The sequence below is a fragment of the Macrobrachium nipponense genome, chromosome 4 (assembly GCF_015104395.2).
Source record: "Macrobrachium nipponense isolate FS-2020 chromosome 4, ASM1510439v2, whole genome shotgun sequence".
NCBI classification, from domain to species: domain Eukaryota; kingdom Metazoa; phylum Arthropoda; class Malacostraca; order Decapoda; family Palaemonidae; genus Macrobrachium; species Macrobrachium nipponense.
The window spans coordinates 125,321,947-125,346,400 of NC_061100.1; the positions used below are offsets into that span (position 1 = coordinate 125,321,947).

At 37.9% G+C, this 24,454-nt stretch overlaps 1 protein-coding gene across 11 annotated transcripts in view; it reads right to left on the reverse strand.

Annotated features, from left to right (window-relative positions):
* Window positions 1-24,454, reverse strand: part of LOC135211131 (uncharacterized) — a 193,834-nt gene that overhangs the window by 167,836 nt on the left and 1,544 nt on the right. For 7 of the 11 annotated variants that reach the window (XM_064244276.1, XM_064244272.1, XM_064244273.1 and 4 more), the window contains 4 exons: window positions 16,572-17,976; window positions 13,393-13,511; window positions 11,536-11,684; window positions 11,157-11,183 (listed from right to left, as the gene is read on the reverse strand). In XM_064244276.1, the coding sequence (XP_064100346.1) occupies window positions 11,157-11,183; window positions 11,536-11,684; window positions 13,393-13,511; window positions 16,572-17,619 (1,343 nt within the window). In that variant the 5' untranslated portion in view covers window positions 17,620-17,976. The remainder of the gene's footprint in view (window positions 1-11,156; window positions 11,184-11,535; window positions 11,685-13,392; window positions 13,512-16,571; window positions 17,977-24,454) is intronic. The other 4 variants (XM_064244277.1, XM_064244275.1, XM_064244274.1 and 1 more) reach the window with 1 other exon arrangement.

A 24,454-nucleotide genomic window follows, 5' to 3' on the forward strand; every position in this document is an offset into this window, starting at 1 on the left:
GAGGAGTCAGCTTGTCTAAACACATCATGTAGACAACCAAAAGGGTGTACTACTAGGAAACATCTTTCCTAGCCTGGCCTGTGTTAACATGAAATCTACAACACCTAACCTCTAGGAGACGAGACGCTCAGATACCTGTACAGTGATTGAGGGGACCCTGAAGCTTTGCAACCCTCCCATGGAAGCCTAGGTCAGAAGGAAAGCTGCTTACAAAGTCAGTTTCCTGGGAGATGATTGACGCATGGGCTTGAAGGAGGTTGAGAGAGAAAGCTCAGAAGCAGAATAAAGTCCCAACTAAGTAAGGTCCCATACTCAGTACCAGAGTAAGGCCCCAAGTAGGAGATCTGAGCTTCCAAGGTGAACAAGACTGCTCCAAGTTCTTGAACCACACTGAGGATTCTGAGGGCGGAGAAAGATCCACATCATTTGGACAAGCTGAACAAAGTCAGTCCTGTAGCACCTAGCCAGTATCAACAGAACTTCCTCTGTTCAGGAAAATATTCAGATCTTGTCTACCAAATGGGTACTCTGAGTGGAAAGGAACCCTTTTGATGATGTCACTAATCACAGCAGCAGACTCCGAAGTAATAGCCTCACACGAGTCCCTGTTTCACAAGAAAGATTTCTCGTAAGAGATACTGAATCAAACTCTATACATAAGAGATAAAGATCCTAGTGGCTAGAGGCATCTCTCCACAAGATACAGGTGAAAAAGGTTGTGCTAGGGAGGAATCTCTCTCGATTAAGGAGCTACCTGGGTTAACCAGGGACTTTGGAGCTTGACAAAGGTAGTAGCCCTTAAATTACCGCTCTGAGTTGTTCCTGTACTTGTGAGACTCCTCTGAAGGTTGAAGTGCTCATCTTGAAGAGCTCCTGGCCTCGGGGGCATGGAGTATACAGGACAACCAAGTTCACATCAGAGAGTTGGAATTGAGCACAACTTCCTGGGACTTTAGAAAATTTGAGGAACGTAGGTGTGGGCACTCCATCATTCAGCCTCCCAGAGAATTCCCAGAAGGCAAAAAGGAGTTGTCTTCTCCAATGAACAATTCTGGGACCATGAATAGAAGACCTCTAGCTTCCTGTCAAAAAATAAAGATGTCTAACATAGGTCTTTTCCAAGTAGACAGGAAAGATAATATAGGATAACCCAAGGGGATGTCCTGTGACAAAATGCTCAGCAGATACATTCTAAATATCCTACTGTCAATTTGCGCATTGTCAAAGTAATTGCACTGTAGACAGGGGAGAAGTCCTTCAACTACCCAGGAGGAAACATGGATCTCCAGCAGAGGAGACATTTTATGAGACGATCCATTATGATGGCATACGATCAGTATGCTACTTATCGGAGGAGACGTCCTATGATGATAGGACACGGCCCCAAGAAAAGTAAGGAATATGAACAAAGAAATTTGCCAGTGTGTTTCAGACTACAGATATTCAATGAAATTGTGCAGCATGAGTTTATTAAATGCAGTATAAATCCCCACATATCACAGAGGGATTACACTTCCTAAGCAATTTTGCAAGTTAAAAAACAAAACAACTATTTCCAACCAGAATGAATTACAAAACAGAACATGCTCCCACAAAAGAAACTCCAACTTCATCCAAATGAAACTCCAACTTCACCAGCTGCTCCTGCCAGTTGTGGGAATGTCAAGATCGTCCCTCGACAAGTATTCAAAATTCCCACGAGGTAGAGAACATTCTGATGACATATCATCATGAAATTAACAGCCTAATGTATTGCATCTCCAGGTCTACACTACTCATTTTACTTCATCTCATCATACATTCTGATACCTCATTACCATCATCATCAACTTGTATCAAAAGAAGTATGAAGAAGGATGGAGAGTTTACCAAAATATATTCACAAAATTTTAGACGAGTCTAATAATAAAATGGACATAACTCTGGCAAAAGCTTCCTCTGCAAAACTAACCTTCTGCTATTTGCTGAAGTTTGGACATTTCAATATAGTGTGGATTTGGATCATGTAGCCAAATCAAAGGAAATTTCTTCAATGTGTAACTCCTTTTTGTTAGAAAAATGCCATAATCCCAAAATTGATCTGGTGTGTTTTAATGTATGATCTCTTTCATTATTCCATATCAATGGATTTCTCATATTCATATGATCTGATATCTAACATTTCAACATTTATACTAGTATCATGTAATTTGCAGAATAAAAATGGATTTGCTATGGAAGATCACTTTAGGGACAATAGTTCCCAAGGTCTTCTACAGCACTTCCAGTTACTTAAAATAAATTTCAGTGGTGGCACAATTTTCATTACTTTGAGTGCTGAGTTTAATATAATCAATCCTTCTGTGAAAACCAAAGCATAGTCTCTCTCTCTCTCTCTCTCATCGTCTCTCTCCTCTCGCTCTCTCTTCTCGTCTCTCTCTCTCACTGCTGGCGAATCCTCTCTCTCTCTCTCTCTCTCTCTCTCTCTCTCTTTGAGTGCTGAGTTTTAATATAATCAATCCTTCTGTGAAAACCAAAGCATAGTTTCTCTCTCTCTCTCTCTCTCTCTCTCTCTCTCTCTCTCTCTCTCTCTCTCTTTGAGTGCTGAGTTTAATATAATCAATCCTTCTGTGAAAACCAAAGCATAGTTCTCTCTCTCTCTCTCTCTCTCTCTCTCTCTCACAGAAAAATGTTTAACTAGTAATAGGGTAAAAACCCAAAAACAATATAAATACGTGTACATACAAAATACAGTAAAACCACCATACTTTACTCAAATGAATAAAAATGATATTGTTATGATACAATAAAGTTTTATGCATACTTACCTGGCAGGTATATATATAGCTGTATTTTCTGAAGTCCGACAGAATTTAAAAAACTTCCGACACACGCAGTGGTCGGCCAGGTGGTTAGTACCCATTCCCGCCGCTGGGAGGCGGGTATCAGGAACCATTCCCATTTTCTATTCATAATTTTTATTTCCACTGTCCCCTGAGGGGAGGTGGGTGGGTACTTGAATATATATATATCTGCCAGTTAAGTATGAACAAACTTTATTGTATCATAACAATATCATTTTGCTCATGAACTTACCTGTCAGTATATATATATATAGTGAACCCCACCGTTGGAGGTGGGAAGGGACAGAATAGAAGGATTTTGGGACACAAATGCATGCAGATGATTTACATCTTGGTTCCACCTGTTAGCATAGCCGACTTCGTGATTACTGTCACCCAAGTCTGCTTCTGCTTTACTAGAGTTGCCAGCGAGGTAGAGACCTATAAAGCTGGTGCACTCCAGATGATCTGTCAACGGGGGCGTGACCACAATGTGACTAGACCATATTGACCATACCATGAGGGCTAAGAAGTAAAATAAATATATATATAATTATATATATCACCACCTGACCAACCTAGCCAAAGTTAATGTGTGTTAACTAAGGCTTCAGAGTTAAGAAGTCGCCGTTGTCAGCGACTCCACAACTAAATTAAGAGCTCTTCCTAACCATTTTCTACAGGATAGGATGAGTAGTACTTCTTGCCCCCAAGATTGTCTGCAGACACGTATGGCCCTAGCGAGCAGCAGATCTCATATGCCATCTTCACATCTCGCAGGGAGTGTGAAGTAAACCCAGAGTTGCTTTGCTAAAATATGGTACTCAGGATGTTGCTGAGTGCCATGCTCTGTTGAAATGCTTCCGAGGCCGCGCCCTCACCTCGACATTAGATAAAAGATTTCAAATCTTTGTGCAAATCACAATGAAGGAGCATTTTTTTTTTTTTTTTTTTAAAGAACTCCTTAACCCTAAAACCAGGGTGTACTTCGATATGGGCAAGTCTGGTCTTTTTCGGAACATTGCAGATTGCCCGACTGACTTCGACTTTCTTGATTTTAAGTAGATAAAACTTGAGAGACCTGACAGGGCACAGGACTCTCTCTGGCTCCTCCCCACTAACTTGTGCCATCCTTGCTTCCAAGATCCTGGCCCAAGGACAAAAAGGGTTTCCATTCTTAGGCCATAACGAAAGGCTTAGAGAGCACACCTCCTTGTGTTCTCTAAAGCCAAAACTTGTGACGATGGCTTAAAATCTCACTAACCCTCTTTGTCGTATCTAGGGTGGTTAGAAGAAGGCCTTCCTGATCACATACAAGAAGTTAACAGGCAGGAGAGGTTCGAATGCTTTGACATCAAGAACTTCAGACTACGTCTGTACTAAAGTCAGGTGAACGACCAGTTGACCAGTCAGACGAATCAAGGACAGCAAGGCTGTACCCTGAAGACCAAAAGGCACTATTCTTAGCTGAAGGATGAGTGTCTGGACTGCCTGGGCGATTCAATCTAAGCAAACCTTGGGGGTGTATCAACGCAACCCAACGTCGTCCGCAATCGACTTCGTCAATAAGAAACTCAGGGCTACTATATGTCGCCTGATCTCGCACGAGTGTCTGACTCCGAGAAAACAGGCGAGACAAAAAGTAGATGGTGAGCTAGAATCGAGATTCCACAGACCTCAATGATCGTGAAGGTCTTTGTTGTTTGACAGATGCAAATCTGTCAAACAACATTCTCTGTTGTCTGTTCGCACTGGCAGAATTTTCAAAACTCTCGGCAACCGCTAGACCACTGGTAGTTCAGGTGATCTCCCCCACGTTCCCGTGGCGCTGGTACTTGGAACTAGTATTCCCGTTTTCCTCAGATTTTCTCTGAACCCTGTCTCCTGAGGGGAGGAGGGTGGGAATTTAATTATATATACCTGCCAGGTAAGTATGCATAAAACTTTATTGTATCATAACAATATCATTTTTATGCATGACACTTACCTGGCAGGTATATATATAGCTGATTGACACATTTGGAGGTGGGTCACAGACAGCAATATCGTCATAATTCAAAAATTAACTAATTTTTTAAATTATTTATTAAGTTCCTTACCTGCTAAGGTAGCTGACTTCGTAGGTCCTGCCTCTTAGCCTGCTAAACCTTAGTAGCTCTCAACTAGGATGTGACCTGTTTGTTGAGAAAGCTAACAACAAGGGTCTGACAACTGGACGTGACCAATTTGTTGACAGGAAACCCTAGCCCTCTCTTACCAGGGCATTCATGCTAGGATAAGTTAGACCACCTGAACCACACACAAAGCTAACGTAACACATTACACTTCACATACTGAAGAGGAAATAACCCTCTCAGACAACCATAAAAAGAACACCACTTAATTAAAATACCTAGCATGTTAGTAATCTATCGAGACGATTCGTACGGACTTTTGCAATCCTGTAACGAACCTCTAGATGATTGTTACATTCTACGCCTGTTGTTATAATAGGCTCTTTCTCGTAAACTCGAGCAGGGACCGAGAGAAGATACTTCTTAAGATATGAGAGAGCTGTGGAATATCAGAGTTGATCTGGACCACTGGTTCCAAAAACTCGTTTCGAGGACTGGAGGGACGACCGAATTGCATTTACTTCTTTCAGATTAAGATCCAGGACATCTGAAACACTATCCAGATGTCCGGCACCTCCTTCTATCATGACGCACTGAGATGTTCAGAATAATTCCTAGATCTGAATAATATTTCAGTTTCCCGGTAGTAAAAAACTGTGGTCTGAATTGCAGTCTATTCGGGGAAACAAACTTCTTCAGGAAGGAAATGGTCCCCAGCAAGCTCATCCATTCCCTCCCCGAGTATGCTTACTTCCCTATAAGGCTGCGCTTTGCCTAAGCAGGAGAGCATATAAAAGTGCAATGTTGCGGTAGACTCGTAGTTCTATACCGTGCGGTAACGAGCACCGAAAGGATTAAGAGATAACTCTGTTGAACATAGTAAGGCAAAACTAATGCAACGTTTATTCATTCACGTAAGAAATCCCCTCAATCTTAGGCTAAAGTCCGTGATTGTAGGACAGAGATACAGTTAGTCAGTCAATCCCGCAGGAGAGACGTAACCGCCAGCACAGAGATACGGTTAGTCAGTCAACCCCGCAGGAGAGAGAGACGTAACCTACAGCGCATGACCGCGCACGATCTGTTACTGGCTCGGTTGGAACTTGGACAGTCAGACACAGCAGCAGCCAGCAGCTTACGAACGTCGTCTCTTAACTTTATGTCTGGGTTGCCAGCTACCCTATTCTACGAAGAAATAGGTCCGTTATTTTTTGAACAAAAAGAGACTCTCAAGCTGGTATATTTAAGCGAAACAGAAAACGCTAAATATATAGATGCGTTTGTGTCGTCAGAACACTACCATACAACGGTAAAAGATAAATCGGAAACTCCTGGAAGGCTGCAGGGAGTGACGATTAAATGTCCTTAAAATAGTAGACAATAGACCTCTCGGTTGCCATCCGAAGAGGTAACTACAGCAAGCGTGTATGACTTGAACCAACCAGTAGTAAAATAACGCAACGGCAAAAAAAATTTTATTATATCACAATAGTTTGTTCATACTTACCTGGCAGACTATATAGCTGAATTCGGAAATACAGCTACATACATATCTGACAAGCAAGTTTCATGAACAAAACTTAGAGAATCGAAGCAGACAGCTCAAGCTTCTTAAGATACTGGACATAAGCGTTCATTGACGTAGTCTACCAGTCTATTTCTTGTACGAGTCTGCGAATGAGGAAGGAGAGCTCTTCCGAACCTTGTCCTTATTTGCTTACGCAATATCAAGTTAATGAGATGTTTGTCAATGAGAACTAACCCATTAACGGTACAGAGAGATATTTTGTCAATGAGGGGGAGACCCACTTACTTGACAAAACGATAGTATATTGTCAATGGGGGAAAGTCACTGAATTGACAAAACGTAATCCAGGAAGTCGAGCCTTTTATTTTTCGATTCCCGTCTCAAACAAGGAAGGGACAAGAATCCTGTTAAGAGACTGGGCTTACGGTAGGTAGAACGACGATGCTCAATCGGCATGGAAGTCTCGACTAGAAACTAACAAATCTATCATCTGAAAAACCCTTTCAGATGGTCTAAAAAGCTTTAAATTTATTGGCAGTATGGCAAAGGAAGTCCTGTCTTGCGCTTTCCTGAAGAGCGTCCTTTTGATGAGTGCCTTTGCAAGAATCCTACTGAACGTTGCCGAAAATCCTGACGTTCAGGACGTCGAGCCTTTACATAACCCGTAACTGTCTTATCTCAAAGTCTTGACTGAGGTAGAGAAAACGAGATCTTCCCTTGAGCTTTCCTTAACTCCATCCACCTTTGCAAAAAGCAATATAATATTGACAGAGACCTCTTGAATTCACGAAACCCGAGGTCTTGCTGGGTTTCGAAGACGAAGTTCTGTTCACTTTCTTGAGGCTCAAATCTTAAACAAGAGCTTGAAGAGTTCAACAGAAACATTCTGGTGCGCGCTCAGCGTCCACTGGCGAGGACGCTCGGCGTCCACTGGCGAGGACGCTCGGCGTCCTGGTGCGCGCTCGGCGTCCACTGGCGAGGACGCTCGGCCTCGGCGTCCTGGTGCGCGCTCGGCGGCCACTGGCGAGGACGCTCGGCGTCCACTGGTGAGTGCGTCCATCCGAGCGTCCTGTTCAAGCCGATCGTCCAAATAAGCGTGCAGAAAAGCGTCACGCTCCTGACAGGCGTCAAAACAAGCGAGAGAAACTGCCTTCTTTTTCCTATTTCTTGGTGGAAAGAAGTACACGTGATCAGGCAACTTTCGCCTTCTCACTGAAACACTTAACGAGGGAGAAGGGACGTGAAGCGTCCTCTTCTATAAAGCTTCTTAGAGGGCGCGAGTCCTTCCGAGAGCTCCAACCCTTGTGCGGGGAGGACGCCTCGGAGGACGAGAAGCAATCCTTCAGGATTCGTGCATGTGCACGCACTTTGGCAGTCTGGGGATTTTTCATCAGAAACTGCCGAAGGCACGCCAGATCGGTGGGGTTCCCTGTAACCCTCCTTCGGCTTTCGACATGCCCTCTCCCTTGGTTCTGGGAGTTCGACAGAGGTCTAGACCTAGAGGCGTTATAAGGCCGATCTGACGCACCCTCCACTACACAAGGGGCACTGTCACTACACTTAGCCACTTCACTATTGCTCTCTAAAGCAAGCACTTTCGATTCTAAGTTACGAATCGAAATAGTATAAGAGAAAGGGCAATAACCTCTACAGACACTGTTTTAGGGCCCGAAGGCAACATTACAGGGTTAGGCGTAACAAAAACAGAAGTAGAACTCTTCACAACAATGAAGGAGAGCGATCACCTCTCGCAGACATAGTCATAACCCGTAGGCCATACTACAGCGTTAGGCAAAATAAAGTCTACCGGAAGGTTAGCAGTATCACTACCCTGACTTTTCGTAATTGATTAATTGCGTACATACTAAACAACTTTTTCCTTACGAATTAGACACGTTTACTGATTAATTGCGTACATACGAATCATACTTTTTCCTTACGGAAATAGACATGTTTACTGATTAATTGCGCCCCCCAAGTGCGGAACTACCGAAGCTTTCGGTAGCCACACCCTATCTTTGCAGACAACACCCTCTGAAACTAGCCTAACTAGATTCAGATATCTTATGCAAAAATGAATCAAATTCAAATCAATTTAAGATAGCGTATGCCTAGCCACAAATCCAAGTAAATAAATTAAAAGACAATTAGGATACTTAGCGGCAAATGAAGTTTCCAAAATCCTAAGCCGGAGGTACTGAAAACAGGTGTTTTCAGTACCGGCGACAGAAAATTTATGAATAGAAAATGGGAATGGTTCCTGATACCCGCCTCCCAGCGGCGGGAATGGGTACTAACCACCTGGCCGACCACTGCGTGTGTCGGAAGTTTTTTAAATTCTGTCGGACTTCAGAAAATACAGCTATATATATACCTGCCAGGTAAGTGTCATGCATAAAACCATAAATTTTAAATCCTATATTCATATTAATATACCCCTCTCAAATTCCTTTGTTAAACTGACCAGAAAAACCACACACCAGGTTAAAAAAAAGTTTTTAAATAAAGTATACAAGCAGTCCCCATGTTACGATGAATTCGGCTTACGATGCTCCGAGGTTAAGGTGCTTTTCAATTATATTCATCAGAAATTATTTCTAGGGTCACGACGCATGTTACGATGCTTACAACGCTCATCTGGCAGAAGAAATATGACACCAAAATTGCAAAATAATCAATATCTGAAGGGTTTTTTTATGGAAAAATGGAATAAGAATGCAGTTTACATAGTTTTGAATGCACCCAAAGCATTAAAAGTAAGGTTTTCTTAGGATTTTTTACGAAGTTCCGGCTTACGACGCATCTCAAGAAAGGAACCCCCGTCGTAACCCGGGAACTGCCTGTATTCTTCCTGTTGATTACATGTTCAGTCCCAAATGCTATACAAAAAAAAAAAACATAACTAAATAAAAAAATAAACACTACTGCATCAGATGGCCTCATGACAAAATGTCAATTTACTTAGCCCACCACATGAAAAAGAAATTAGCATCAGATTGAATGTACAAGGTTTTGGTTCCATCAACAATTTTCTCTTTTTCAAGTTAATCCCTGCAACTACTACTAAAATGACATTTTAAAACAGATGTGTAGCTTCATCTAGTTAAGCAATTTGGCTTATCAATTACAAAGGCTGCAGTTACTGCTAAAACTGCACAAAAGTAAAAAAAAAATAGCTACAGAAGGATCATGCTCATCATACCCAGGTACGTAATTTGAAAAGTTATGAAAATACCCCAAAGTTATATTTTCCTTCCAGTATTTATATCAATAGAGGCAACTTATATTGACAGAATTCTTACTAACATCCTTATCTATAATAAATAATACCGATTCTTTCATATCCATGGAAACAAATACATATTCAACTGAACTGTAGAGACCTGTCATATCACTAACTATGAGGAACAAACTTCTCTAACAAAGAGAACTGCCCAACGAATGGATCTGAAAGAGTTCCATGGGAACTAACAGTGATCTGACAACTCCATGCCACAATCCTAATACACAAACACAATGAGAAGCACAAATAATTCTCCACATTAGCACAGCACCACACAACATTCAGTACATAAAGCTGTTTTGGGGATAAAAACTGTAATAATGAAAATTTCAGACAATAGCACTTCTTTCTCACTGATGCCAACAGGAGCAGATCAAACAAAAATTATCAAAAGTATGCCACACAACAGGTCTCACAACAGGTCTACTTTTGCATCAAGTTTGGCTAGTGAATAAAAATTCTTAACTCATGTCAATTTTGAATAATCAGGTGACACACCATGCCAAGGTAGCTCATCTACACAAGTGACCCATAATTTAAATCGTCCTCTTCCTACCTCTCAATTACACATTGTTTTAACACAACCTATTAAAAGAGACATTAAACACTAGGTTGCTTGTATTTGTGATGAAATATAGCTATTTATTCATGCTCTATAACATACTCTTTGACTCTGGTTACACATTCACCCTTCCACACTTAAGAAGCTATCTGGTTTTGCATACTAACTGCTAGCAAATAACAGCACCTTCCCATGCAATGACTAACAATGTATGAACAATACCTAAATTCTTAACATAAATACTGGAAGAGATTGCTCCACTACAGTACTGTACAAGAATGCACAAATATATCATTTTCACATCAATCATCCATGTATCCATTACTGGAAAATACATATTAATTTGAACACATTCCACATCATAAAAAGAACAGTGAAAGATGCCATTAGAGATTACAATTCCACATGAGATGACATTATGCAATGAACAAGAGTAAAACTTCATGCAAAATCAGTAGAGGTCCTTTGACATAAAAAAAAGAGATGCTTTCCACCACCACTTGCATATATAAACATGACCGACATAAATCTTTCCTAAGCTCTTCTATTACTCATTCCGAATTATTACAATACATTGAAGAAATGCAAGATTTTCAAACATATATACTATGCTAGGAATGCTTTCAAAGCAGATTTAAAATAATGCATAAAAAATGCAAAATAGATTCTGAAACAAAACTAATATAAGCAAAATCTGATGACCAGCCTATGTAAACTACAAATAATGCCACTATATACTAAGCTCTTTTTTAAATAAGAGATCCCAAGGCTCAATTCCTGAACCATATTACTTTCCAAAAAATCTTGTAAATGTTAACCAACTTGATTTATTTCTACATATACTCACACTTGTAAGCTTTGGACATATTGAGTGCTAAAATGAAAGAAAAACTTAGTGTCATTAAGAATGATCTTACTGTGATAATAAGGCTAATATAATATTGTACTCACAGCAAGATAAATAGTACTTATTAGTAAACAAAATTTGGCTTATTCAAAAATAATCAAAATGCAACATAAAATTAGTGTATGATTACAAAAGACAGTCGTACTTTCACCAGAGTAATTATCTTCTACTCCCACTTATGAAAACTACATAAAATCACATTTAAAAGGAGTGACTGTAAACAGTCATTCCCTGATCAATTACAACCACATGTAATTCAGTACCTAAGTAGTACCAATTATCACCATCACAATTCTACAAACTTAGTAAAGCCACTTACGTTTGAGATTCACGAACGGTCTTCATGGATTGGTTAAAATCTTCTGTGAATTCTCGCCAAACAGTTATTCCCAATCTACGCTTCAAATCCTGGGCATGTTTAACTTTTGAACCTAAGACCTGACGAAGTGTCTGAATCTCTTCCTCAGTCTGAAACATAACAAAAAATAAATAAAATCCTTGTAATTACAGAAAAAAAATAAAATTTATTTGGAGACTCAAAACAATTTATTTAACTCGAAAGCACTTTGTACATCCCACTGAAAGCTAAAGACAATCAAAATGGGCTTTTCTTTTCTTTTACAACAACCAACAGTTGGAGGTATGAAATGCAGTTAAGTTAGGTGAAAGCTGACTTCAAGTAAATATTATGCAATTCATTAAAAACCCTTAAGATCCTATTTTTTTTCAAGCTCATAAATTACTCCGTCTTAAGAAGCACTGCTGAGTAATTACAGTACTATTACATTATACTTTATATTACAAGCAAAGAACTTTTGTAAAATTTATGTAAATGTGTATTAACTAAGAGAAATGACTGCAAAAACTTGAGTTCAATTCATATGACCAAGCCAACACCACACCAACAGCTTTTTAGTATATTGAACTTCTTTAGTAAACCAGTTTCGAAAGAATGTAATCAACACTGGCAGTTACACGATCTTTGCTGGCTCAATTCATAATGAATATTGCCAAATCAACCTCTTATAAACATCAAAAGAGAGCTAGTAGTTCTGAAAACCAAAAAAAACCTGTAGCTGGTGTGATGCATCCAAATTATGCCTATCATTACACAAGAGACTGCTTCAATATTGAAAGAAATAACACTGACAAATAACTCACTCACTAGTTTTAGGAAAAATACTATCGGATTTATGTATGACTCATCCTAAACATACATTGCATGTACCCTACTGTATAATGACTGGCAGAATAAAAAAAAAACTGGCAGAATAAAAAAAAAAACTAAGTATAAATGAAAATCCTAAATATCAAGAAATTATTTATTTACTATAACCTGCTCAGCCTTATGCATGTTTATAGGTCGGTTCCCTTCAAACAATTACATATCTGTGGAGTTCTATTTTCTTCCATCTCAGGTACTGTACTTGATCATCTTGGCCATAACTATAATTTCCATATCTTTCACTTCTCGATTGTTCGACTCTTTCACTATGAGCTTCAACCAACTCCATCTTTAATTAGAATTTATTAGAATCCATTGATTAGAATCTGAAATGCCCTCACCGATCTTCCAATGGTTGGTCCCAGCACAAACATTTCTTCTAAAGCCAATTTGTTAAGTGCAAATCCTGACAACTAATCTACTCTTTACCCTTACTTGAGTGCCTTTCCCTTCTCTTTCAGATCCCCAAGGCCAGGTAAGAACCAAGAAATAACAAATTGGCAAAAACCGAGTCCCTCTGTTAGGCATCATATATTACATTAGTCCTAAATCATGATCACACATAAGCCTAGGATCAACTACAGTATTAGGATTTGGTAGTATTTTGTAATTTCAAGCTTCCATCTTCAAGACAGAAACTAAATTAGTAGGTCTATGTCATGACTCATAACAAATTTCATCAAGATTGTACCAGAGCACTTACTCTCGTTACCTTAAGTGTAATGTCTAAAAATCAAGTTGTGTATTGGTAAAATACAGGTCACTTGTAGCATACTGTTTAATACAAAACATTTAATACAGTAAAGAGGAATTACACACTTCTCACATACTAATTATCGTACATATTTTTCTAAGTGAATAAGAACCTTGAGTTTCAGCTTACTACATCTATGTACTACTCAATCAAATTACTACTTCAGTATGTTGTACTATAAACTTCTAAAACTCCACCTTGGCTAATTCAGCTTTCCACTCCTCACGCTGTTTCTCCTGTTCCTCTGCACTGAGATTAGTGAAGTTCTCATGGACCCCACTGTCTGGAGTCATTGTATCATAAGTCATCTCTTCAGCTAGAAAAAAATAAAATGGCTTTAGCTAATAATATGTACAAGAGAAATTAAATTACATAATCTTCAATAAAAAAACCCATAGGTAAAGGGCAAGGTGCACTCCACAAAGCACATTTCTCATCTAAAAGATAGAGAGATGAGAGTAGAGAGGATTAATTCACATGTGACCCAAATTGGAAAACATATACGTAGATGTAAAAATCTTCATGACAATGATGATACAAAAGTATCAAGTAACTTTACATAATTGTAAATACAAAAGATTACCTCAACAGTTTAATCTTGACTTTGTACTTGAGTAGATGTTTCCTATCCTGTATTTTTTCTACTAACTTTGTACTTGAGTAGATGTTTCCTATCCTGTATTTTTTCTACTAACAATCTTTAACTTGTACAGGTATTTAGTACATTTTTCTTAATATAATTTATGCACTATCCACCAAAAATTAACTTCATAATCCTCCTGAATTTACCTTTTCCTACTACCATTGTAATTTAGTACATTTTTCTTAATATAATTTATGCACTATCCACCAAAAATTAACTTCATAATCCTCCTGAATTTACCTTTTCCTACTACCATTGTACAGTAACTAAACTCTTATCATGAAAAAATCTCATTAGGCCTTCCAGTACCTCTAAGGTCCAGATTTCATTTAATCCATAGTAGAGTTTTTACACCTACTCCCTACTGCAAGGATATTTCACTGGTAGGGAAACACATTAGTTTTTGTTGTTGCCTATAATTTTCTTCCATTTATATGACAGACCAGAATAACCTCAAACATCCAAATCCTCACTTCCCTCTTTCAAGATTTGCATTAGTTAAAATTGCTATGTCAGTGTGCTTCTCTGAGAAAAACTTTGTATTTGATTAGATTTTTTAAACATTTTAGACTAAAGAACCAAGTGCTGGAGCACTTACAGCATTCAGCACTTATGACTGTGAAAAGAGGGAGTTGGAGTGATTGGACAGCAATATCAAGATATCCTAAAAATAAAGGATATGAAGTAGGAGGATCTACAGTTGGAACTGGGGAAAATTCCACTATAGAACTAAGAAGTTATAGTCAGAGAGGATGGACAGCATGACTGAAGAAAGGAAGTGGGAATAGATGGTATATCAAAAGGCTAAGAAAAACTAGCAAAAGGGTGACCTTTCCCTTCCCCCAAATAAATTAAAATCTCCCCTCCGAGTTGTGAATTCTGGCTATCACCAAGCAATAAGTTTATCTGGCAACATTAATTTTTCAATTATAAATATTAATAGTATACCTCATCAAATACTATACACAACCTCAAGTTAAGTACTCCAATGTCAGGAAAACCCACCACTTCACTATTAGCCATAAGAAATCCCCATACTGAGCACTGTACAATCTCAACCCAGATATAGTTAAGTATTAATTCAATTATTAGCTTCAAAAGTATAATTGTGAAAAACATAACACTATTAGAAGCATGAGAAGCAAAATACTTATTAAATATAGTTTTATATATTAAGAAATTGCATTCAGGACATTGATAGTATGTATTTCATTAACTGGAGTTGCAAAAAGTGGTTTTGTAATTTATTAAGGAACACACCTTTTGAGCTATTAAACAGTTGTATCAATGAAAGAAAATGCTAATTCATGACTTCTATAGAATAAAATTTAATAGTTTCAAACAGTCAAATCAAATTAAAAGGTTTACTAAAAGATTATACATGTCCAGTACTGCAGTTCACAAGCCGTATTATACATGTACATACAGTACGTACTACAGTTCACAAGCTGTTAAAACTTTTACCAAAACTATTTAAGAACCTTCAGGAAATTTACTGCTACCTTCAACATCTGGTAAAATCATCAATATTTGCATCTAGTACACATACTGAAATACATCAATATAACTTTAAAAACTAAGGATATGGAAAACAGATGATATAGCAAAAAAACAAAATACATATTCTACCAAATATTTAACAGTTTACTGTTGAAAAAGAAGAATTGGAAAACCTGGCATCAAACCTGTGTAGAGGAATGAATTCCAACATTTCAAGAATTCATTTAATCGCCTCTAAATTTAAACAGGTTTAAGAGATTGATAAGTAATGACACAAGTAATGACACAAAAGCTATCTAATTATAAACACTGGTGGAAAATATCAATAAAAACCAGAACTTTCAGCAGTACCATGCATATTGCCAAAGAATATCGTCAATATATTATTAGGGCAAGTTCAAAACCAGCAATTCCAAGAGGTTGAAAGACACACCTGTACTACTGTGCTTTTATAAACAAAAGCAACATCTGAAGAATGTATGAAAAAGATGGAAATTGGTAATTGAACTTCCACCAGTTTACAATACCTAAGAAGCTAGTGAACATGGGAGAATAGTAAAAACATGGGTTTAGCCATTTAAAGTACTGATATGTATTACAAAATGTAAGAAAAGGAACTATTCTTGAAAAATTATTAATCTATCAGAAAAATAGTAAATATAAAAGGAAGGCAAACAACCATCATTCCTTATATGTACTGTATGTAGCAGAAGTAAAAAAAAAAATTATCTGCATAGTACACAGAAAAAAATTACAACACACTTTAACAGCTCTCAAAGATATGACCTACGGCAAGTTTTCTCACGGCTTCATGGGTCCAAGTTTTTAGGAAATGACTGATGTAGTACAACAAAATAAAAATGATATTGTTATGATACAATAAAGTTTCATACATACTTACCTGGCAGATATATACTTAGCTGGGACGACGGAGTCTTAGCTAAGTATATATCTGACAGGTAAGTTGATTGTATGAAATTATGGAAATATAAACCTACTTGTACTAAATCACATATTTTACGCATTTTAAACACATCACTGGTTATCAAAATATTACATTCCTATGTATTACTAAGTTACATCATCTGCTAATTAAATGAAATAAAGTGGTGTTTGCAGTCATTTGAAACTACAACCTGCACTTGCTTTATTGTATACTGCAATATGCAAGTCTAATTTATCAAATGACCCCAAACTTAATCATGGATTTCCATACCAAATGTTTGTTCTCACCTATAAGTTTCATTAACTTCTTGGAATATTTATTCTGTAGAGCTGATAGGTTGGTAACTTTTTCCTGAAGCTTAAATTTTTTCTGAACAGAAGTTAAAATCCTTTTGTATAACTCAAAGCTGTGCTTCCCATCCCGAGGAAGTTGAGGTTTCGTTTCCCCCTTTGCTGCTTCTTCACTTCGATCATGCACTAACTCCAAATACCTAAGAAAATTCTGGTGCGAACTTATGCGGGGGCGGTAATTTTTCTTGTAATTGTCATATGTCACCTTCACTCCACCAGTGGGCAAAATTTCTGCTTCAGCTACTTCATGATCCAAATCTTCAATGTCAATGCTAAACTCATCTTCACTTTCACCTTCTTCAACAAGTTTAATAAGTTTTTCTAAATTATGTTCCTTTTCTGAAACTGAGTCTGAAATACCACTAGGTGAAACACACTTTACAAAATTAGTGTCTTTTGCTGGACTCGAACTACTAGAAGAGGAATCCTTTTCATCTTGTTTTTCAGCACAAACATCAAGTCTTTTTTCACCACTGTCATGTGGTGGAGAAACATCCGTAGTTTCAGAAGTAGTGCTGACAATGCTATCAACACTTGAAGTAGTGTTAACCTCAAAATCTAATGAGTAATAATCATCATTCACTCTTACTCCAAGTTCCTCTAACTGCTGTAAGAGGGCCTGTGAGTTATCTAAAAAGCCCTGCTGATTGTCCTCATGGTTATTCACAAACACATATCCTAGTGATGGATCCACATACTCCTTAGGTATCTGAAGATTTTCCAGAGTCAAATCTGGAAATGGATCCTCTAGGTATTCATCATTATAGGTGATGCTTCCAATACTAGAGGGAGAGCTTTCTTCCCCCAAGTTTCCAATGTTCCTGGCAACAAACTGGGCTAAAACAGATGAACTTCCAGGAAAGTTTGATGTGACATTGTCACTGCCTCCAAGAACACCAATAGATGTAACAGAGTTATCAGTAATGGGGTATGAGGGGCCCAACTGAAAGTTGTTATTCTGAATATCTTCTGAAGACTGTGCCATAACTTACACTTGAACTACAGACACCAACAGCCAGACAATCATTCCCGTGAAGGATAGTGCAATTCTGGCAGAGGGTTTGGCATTAACAGCAAGAATATAAGGTAGGCATTATAAACTAATGTCCATCCAGTAAAGCCAATTGTCATAACACAATGCAAAATAAGTCATGTGCTTCAAGTCTCCACTTTCTCCGGTAATACATAGCTGTTGTTATAAAACAGCCTCCTTCATAAATGGTGCAGTCCTGTTTCAAAGAGTGTCCCTTCACAAAATGAAAATTTCAATGAATTCTCATTCATAAATCCAGATTTTCTTCAAGCATTACAAATGAAAACATATCTGAAACACCTGTTTTATCTACAAAAGAATATACAATGAGCCTGCTTAAAACAACAAAAGAATATACAATGAGCCTGCTTAAAACAACAAAAGAATATACAATGAGCCTGCTTAAAACAATGTACCAAAATTCAATAGTAATCGAGAAACCTTACTTCTGTTATAACTCGCAACATTGCTAGATTCTATCTGTGTAATCAGGGTAAGTCCATGAATCGTCTGGTTCATTCACAAATTTTGTAATAATAATAATAATATAATAATAATAATAATAATAATAATAATAATAATAATAATAATAATAATAATAATAATAATAACAACAACATTAGGCACGATCCCAAGATCCCTGAAAAGGGATCTGGAAAAACCAGAGGCTGAAGTAGCTTCAGGACTCATGCAGAAAAGTGTGACCCTAGAAACAGCGCACATAGTAAGAAAAGTGATGGACTCCTAAGGAGGACTGTGATAGACCAAAAAAATAATAATAAATAAAATAAATAAATAAAATAAATAAAATAAATAAATAAATAAATAAATAAATAAATAAATGATAATAATGAAAATAGTAATTTCTATTCTTACTAATTAATCTCTTTTCTGGCTCAGCAATGTTATTTAATAACAGGCCAATATTCATATTGGTATTTAACAGAAAGGATGCAGGAATGTTTCATCCTATTTAAAAAACCAGGGATTCTGGTAGCCAGTATATCAGAGTTTGTGTTCGTGTTGGTTTTGTCGACTGGTATGATGTATACATACTGATATACAGGAAGGTTGGATGACTGGTTTTATTCAAACAGGGTTCATCTCCTGGTATGCTGGTCGTGGCCAAGCAGAGTTCATCATTGGGTATTCATGCTAGTATTTTCTAGTTCTGCTGGTATTATGCTTCCTTTTGTCGACATGTTTTGACCTCCTCACAGGTCATCATTAGGAACTGGAGAAGCAAAATCTTGAGGCAGTATTTACAGCAGCTCAATTCAGGTGCTGATTTCTCAAGTGTGAGCGCTCAGGTATTCCTGGGGATGGGCGCTGGAATTCCTGGAATCCTACAGACGTTCCTGATTGGCTGGCCCGTTCATGGGACTATTTGCAGCCATCCTCTGGGCGGCAGTAGGGAGGTGAAAAGTTTCTTGCGTGGTTTTCGAGTTCAGCTTCTCCTTCCCAATATGCAGCACTACACCGCCACCTACATCTGGAAGCGCTGGATATTGGGAAGAAGCCAAACTTGAACATTGCACAAGAAACTTTTCTCCTCCCTACCACCTCCCAGAGGACATGTGCGAATAGTCCCACGAACATGCCAGCCAATCAGGAATGTCTGCAGGATGCCAGGAATTCCAGCATCCATCCACAGAAATACACGAGCGCTCACCCTCGAAGAACTGAAACCATCCGTGAGGGATGCTACACTTCATCTGAGACTGGCTCACCCAATGAGAAATCAGCACCTGAGCTGAGCCACTACAAATACAGTCACCAAGACACTGCTTCTCCAGTTCCTCTGCTAACTCGTCCCGATGATGACCTGGGAGGAGGTCAAAACATGTTGACAAAAAGAAGCATAATACCAGCAAACTAGAAAATACCAGCCGGAGTACCTGATGACAAACCCTGCCCAGCCACAACCAGCATACCAGGAGACGAACCCAGCTTGAATAAGGCCAGTCATCCATCCTTCCTGTATACCAGTATACAATATACCAGTATACAGTATACCAGTCACCGAACCCTGCACGAACACAGACTCTTGATATACCAGCCACCAGAATCCCTGGTTTTTTAAACAAAAATAAAATATGCCTACATCTTTTCTACTGAATATGTACCAATATGAATATCAGCCATTTATTAAATAATAATAATAATATTGCCGACACAGAAATAGGATTAATAATAATAATATTAATAATAATATAATACAGTGGATGGCCCACATTCGAGGGGATCCATACTAGACACCTGCGAATAGTTAAAATCCGAAAATAATTAGAACCCCTCTAAAAAACTCTTATAAAGCTTATCTTGAAAGTTCAGATACCAAATGTATACCTTAAATATCATCTTACTTCAAATATACATTAAATTATGATCCTATTACTGTATTAATCTTTGAGATTATATTATTAATATAATTTCAAAGTCATCTTAAACATTTTACCATTGAAAATATAACCGTACAGCCCATAACACAGAGAGAGAGAGAGAGAGAGAGAGAGAGAGAGAGAGAGAGAGAGAGAGAGAGAGAGAGAGAATAACTCCTACTCTTTCCCCTCCACCAATACTATATCAAACTGTCATTTACTCCCCCACCTCCTTTCTCGAAGTGGATAAAAAGACTGGGAACCTGGAGTTAAAAAGAAAGGTGAAGGAAAATTGGGATTTCCTTCATTCTTACATAATTTTTTTTACTTACAAACTAAAATCTTACTAATTCACTATGGTACTTTCTTTAATGAATTGATATTATTGCTTTTTACACTAATATTAATATTTGAAAATTAGTAAATCATTTATTTATCTTAATATTTGAAAATTAGTAAATCATTTATTTATCTAACAAAAAACATACTACTCTAAATCTCTAAGAAGAGAGAGAGAGAGAGCAGAGAGAGAAGAAAGAGAGAGGAGAGAGAGAGAAGAGAGATAGAGAGAGCAGAGAAGAGGAGAGTAGAGAGACAGGGAGAGCGAGGAGGGAGAGAAGAGAGGAGAGGAGAAAGAGAGGAGCGGAGGGGGAGGCGAGACGGAGCAGAAGGACGTAGAGAAGAAGACAGAGAAGCGGTAGGAGAAGGGAGAAGAGAGAGAGAGAGAAGAGAGAGGAGGAGAAGAGATAGGTGGAGAGAGAGAGGAAGAGGAGGGAGAGAGGGAGAGAGAGAGAGAGAGGAGAGAAGAGAGGAAGAGAAGAGGAGAGAGAAGAGGTCGGAGAAGGAGAGGAGAAGAGGAGGGGAGGAGAGAGAGAGAGACGAGAGAGAGAGAGAGAGAGAGGAGAGAGATGAAGAGAGAGAGAGAGAGAGAGAGAGAGAAATTATTATTTTTATTATATGATAATTAATCTTATGAAACTTACCAATCAGTATTAATCAATATTAATATCAGAAAAATCAGTAAATCATTTTTGTATCATAGAAATGTATTTAGTCATGAAAATAACATCAAAATACACTAATTAGTGAATATTTATCATTGGAAAAACCTGCGAATAGGCGAATTTCCCGCGAATAATGGGTAGATATTATCCAAAATAAAAATAGGCGAGTCCGCGAAGCTCAAGAACACGAATACAGGGGTTGACTGCAATATTGTTAATACCATTTCCATTTCGGGTTCCTATTCATTCCAGGTGTTAACCAGACACCTGCAAGCCTGATATTGGAGATTTCCAGATGCTGACCCCACATGAAAATGCAAGACCCAAAGCAGCCATTGTGAATCCTAGTTCCAGTCGCAGGCTACAAAGAAATAATTTTCAAGTCTTCGGAGCATAAAAGAACTGTTTATAATTGATAAGAATCGCCTATGATTAGTTCTCTCAGAGTTTAAGTCACAAATCAAGTGTTCAAGAGCTTCGGTTTTCTATAGTAAAATCAAATTGTCTGACAATTGATTTTGGTGTTATTTTTTACTGGGGAAACTGTACTTACTTTCTGTGAAGCTTTCAGAATTGAAATGTGTTTAGCAATAACGGGCTAACACATGTATTCATGTCACAGAAGAATAAAAGAAAAAAGGAGAATGTTACGACTTGCTACAGTTTAGATGCTGAGAACATACGAGATTCCAAAATGATTTGAAGAAATAACACAGGGATAGGAAGTGGTGGAATTTTTAAATGCATAAATAAACAGAACGTTGGTAAAAAGTTTGCTGAAGAAATCAGCTGTTCTGTGGTCTAGAAACTATGGAGATATATTAAAGCACCATATCATAAAATCAAATATCAAAAACTCTGAATCTTACGAGAGAGAGAGAGAGAGAGAGAGAGAAGAGAGAGAGAGAGAGAGAGAGAGAGAGAGAGAGGTGCTGCGACTCGGATGCAATCAGCGCAAAACCAATACATTCATTCTTTCTGAAGCAAAATTCCGTGTGTTCCCTCATGTGAAAGACATCGTTCTTGCCAAGCTTAAAAAAATCAAAGAAAACAATTGAACGGTGACGCAGCAATGTGGAACAATACTAAAATGGCAATAAATGAATATATAAAACAAATGAGTTGCAGCGCTGCCAACTCTTAAAAATTCCCGGAATCTGACTGGAAGTCTTTGCATGAGATGGGGAAAAATGCAAAGAGAAAGGTTTTGACCAAAAAAATAGGAGGCAAAGCAATAACTAAAAAAGACAAGTGTATGCATCAGTGCTGCTAACCGAACTAAACTAAAGCCATCATTGACCAGGAACTCTGTTTTGTGGCCTGAAATATGCCGACCAAAGGGTGATGAAACCTTAAACAAATAACCTAAGAAACACAAGAGCGACCGAACGGGATTCCACTAAGTAGGCTGTTGGCAAGTCATCGCAAGTTGGCTTCCCTCAAGGTCTGCTTCAAATGGAAAAATAAATTTATGAAGTGAATGGTTGCACCTTTCGCTTTATTAGAACACACAGAACTCTATATGCCTGATAAAACATTCGGTTCTAAACACAGCAGTTTAGAATGGAGCGTCCTGTTAGAGGAGAAACTTCTGGAAACATTAATTCATGGCGCAATTTCTTTATAAGTGCTGACTTTGTTCAGTGGGTCGCTACCTGACTGACACTGAAACAACTTATTTTCGCGCTGAGCAATTTTTTATTATTATTATTATTATTATTATTATTATAATTCAATGCAGCTTTAGAATGAGTCTTGAGAATTCTTCAGAAGGAAACCCTTGTTTAAATATCTATAACCAAGTATAAAATATCCATAATGTAAAAGGCTTGGAAATCGCATCGAAATTTTCATATATCATTTAATATATCACTGGCAAACCACCAAATTTCACAAACGTTTTTGCAGGGTGCGCCCCCCCCCCCCCCCACCACCACCACCACCAGCATTATTTATAATCCAAAAACTGGCAACAGTAATAACGAAAAAAAAATCTTTGGTCAAAGTCATGGTATTGTTTTCTTGAGAGAGAGAGAGAGAGAGAGAGAGAGAGAGAGAGAGAGAGAGAGAGAATCTCATGAATGGTTTCACCTCCGTGGGGAGAGGATTACCTCATCGAGGTCCTCTCGTTCTGATGGCAAACATTTGTACAGAATTTAAGTCATACAAAAAATCATATATTTGAAAACCGATTCTTGTGAATACTTATCTGAAGCCTGACAAATATGACAAAAATTTTTAACCAATTTGTATTTTTCATAGCTAACAAATCTGAGGTCTTAGCAATATGAAAATCTTCTTGCGCCAACTTGAAACCGGTTAAAAACAATCAAAGATTGTAAATCAAGGAATTTGTGGCATCAGGCAACTCATTTGTATAGTACGAGGTGGAAGGTGGTCACCGACCAGGCATAGAACCCCGTGACGCATCAGAACACTACCTTCAAAATGGGTGGTATAAGACATCTCATAATCCACCACTCTAGCACTATACAACAATATGCCGTTTACCTTAAATTTACGACAGTTTGTCTGCAAAGAAATACACATGCTATGTCACTGTACCATTCACAACCTTCTCTCTACATAAAATATATCAACTCATGTGCAATATTTCACAGCTCCATCGCAAGTGCTTCCACAAGAAAAATGAAATATACAAAAAGAAACTAAAAACTGCTCTCTCAGATTCACTCTAACATTCACATTTGACTGAAATCGCTGAAAATATAATTATCATAACAGAATTATTCAAAATCTTCATTCATCAGTTCGTCAAGTGATATACAATACATGCTAAAATTCTCTTCATCCACACTATCTAAATTCTAAATCTAATAACGACATTGCATATGACATATGCATTTCAATATCAAATATTATGTCAACTTTTAACTCTTCAATGCCATGCTATTCTAAAATCTTATGAAGTTACAGAACTTCAAGGAGGCTTCAGTAATATGCAGAGCATTTTTTTTTACCGTTCAATAGAAAACATATTACCACCTAAGAGGCAACTTTCCCTATGACTGGAAACCCTCAAATATGACAGCTACGGCTTATTTTTGAGGCAATTCTGATTTTTATATGAATCGCTCGATAGTCAAATGATTTCTTCTTTTTTTCATTTTTGCTGTATCTGAATTTTGTGCCTGTATGTCTTGTTCTCTTGTACAAATGCTCCTTGTCCCTATTTGGGGATAATTAAACATTTGCAATCGGAGACAGGCCGGCAGATTATTCCCTGGTTTCCGGTCATCTTAAACATTTTTCGTACAATCGCCAATTTCGCGCATATACAATTTGTAGTGACGCACACAAGAAAATTGCACACGGAAGCCAGCCAGCTTGCTTGGGTCAGGCGTGCTATTCAAGGTTAAAAAAGTTATGAGTTGAACATTA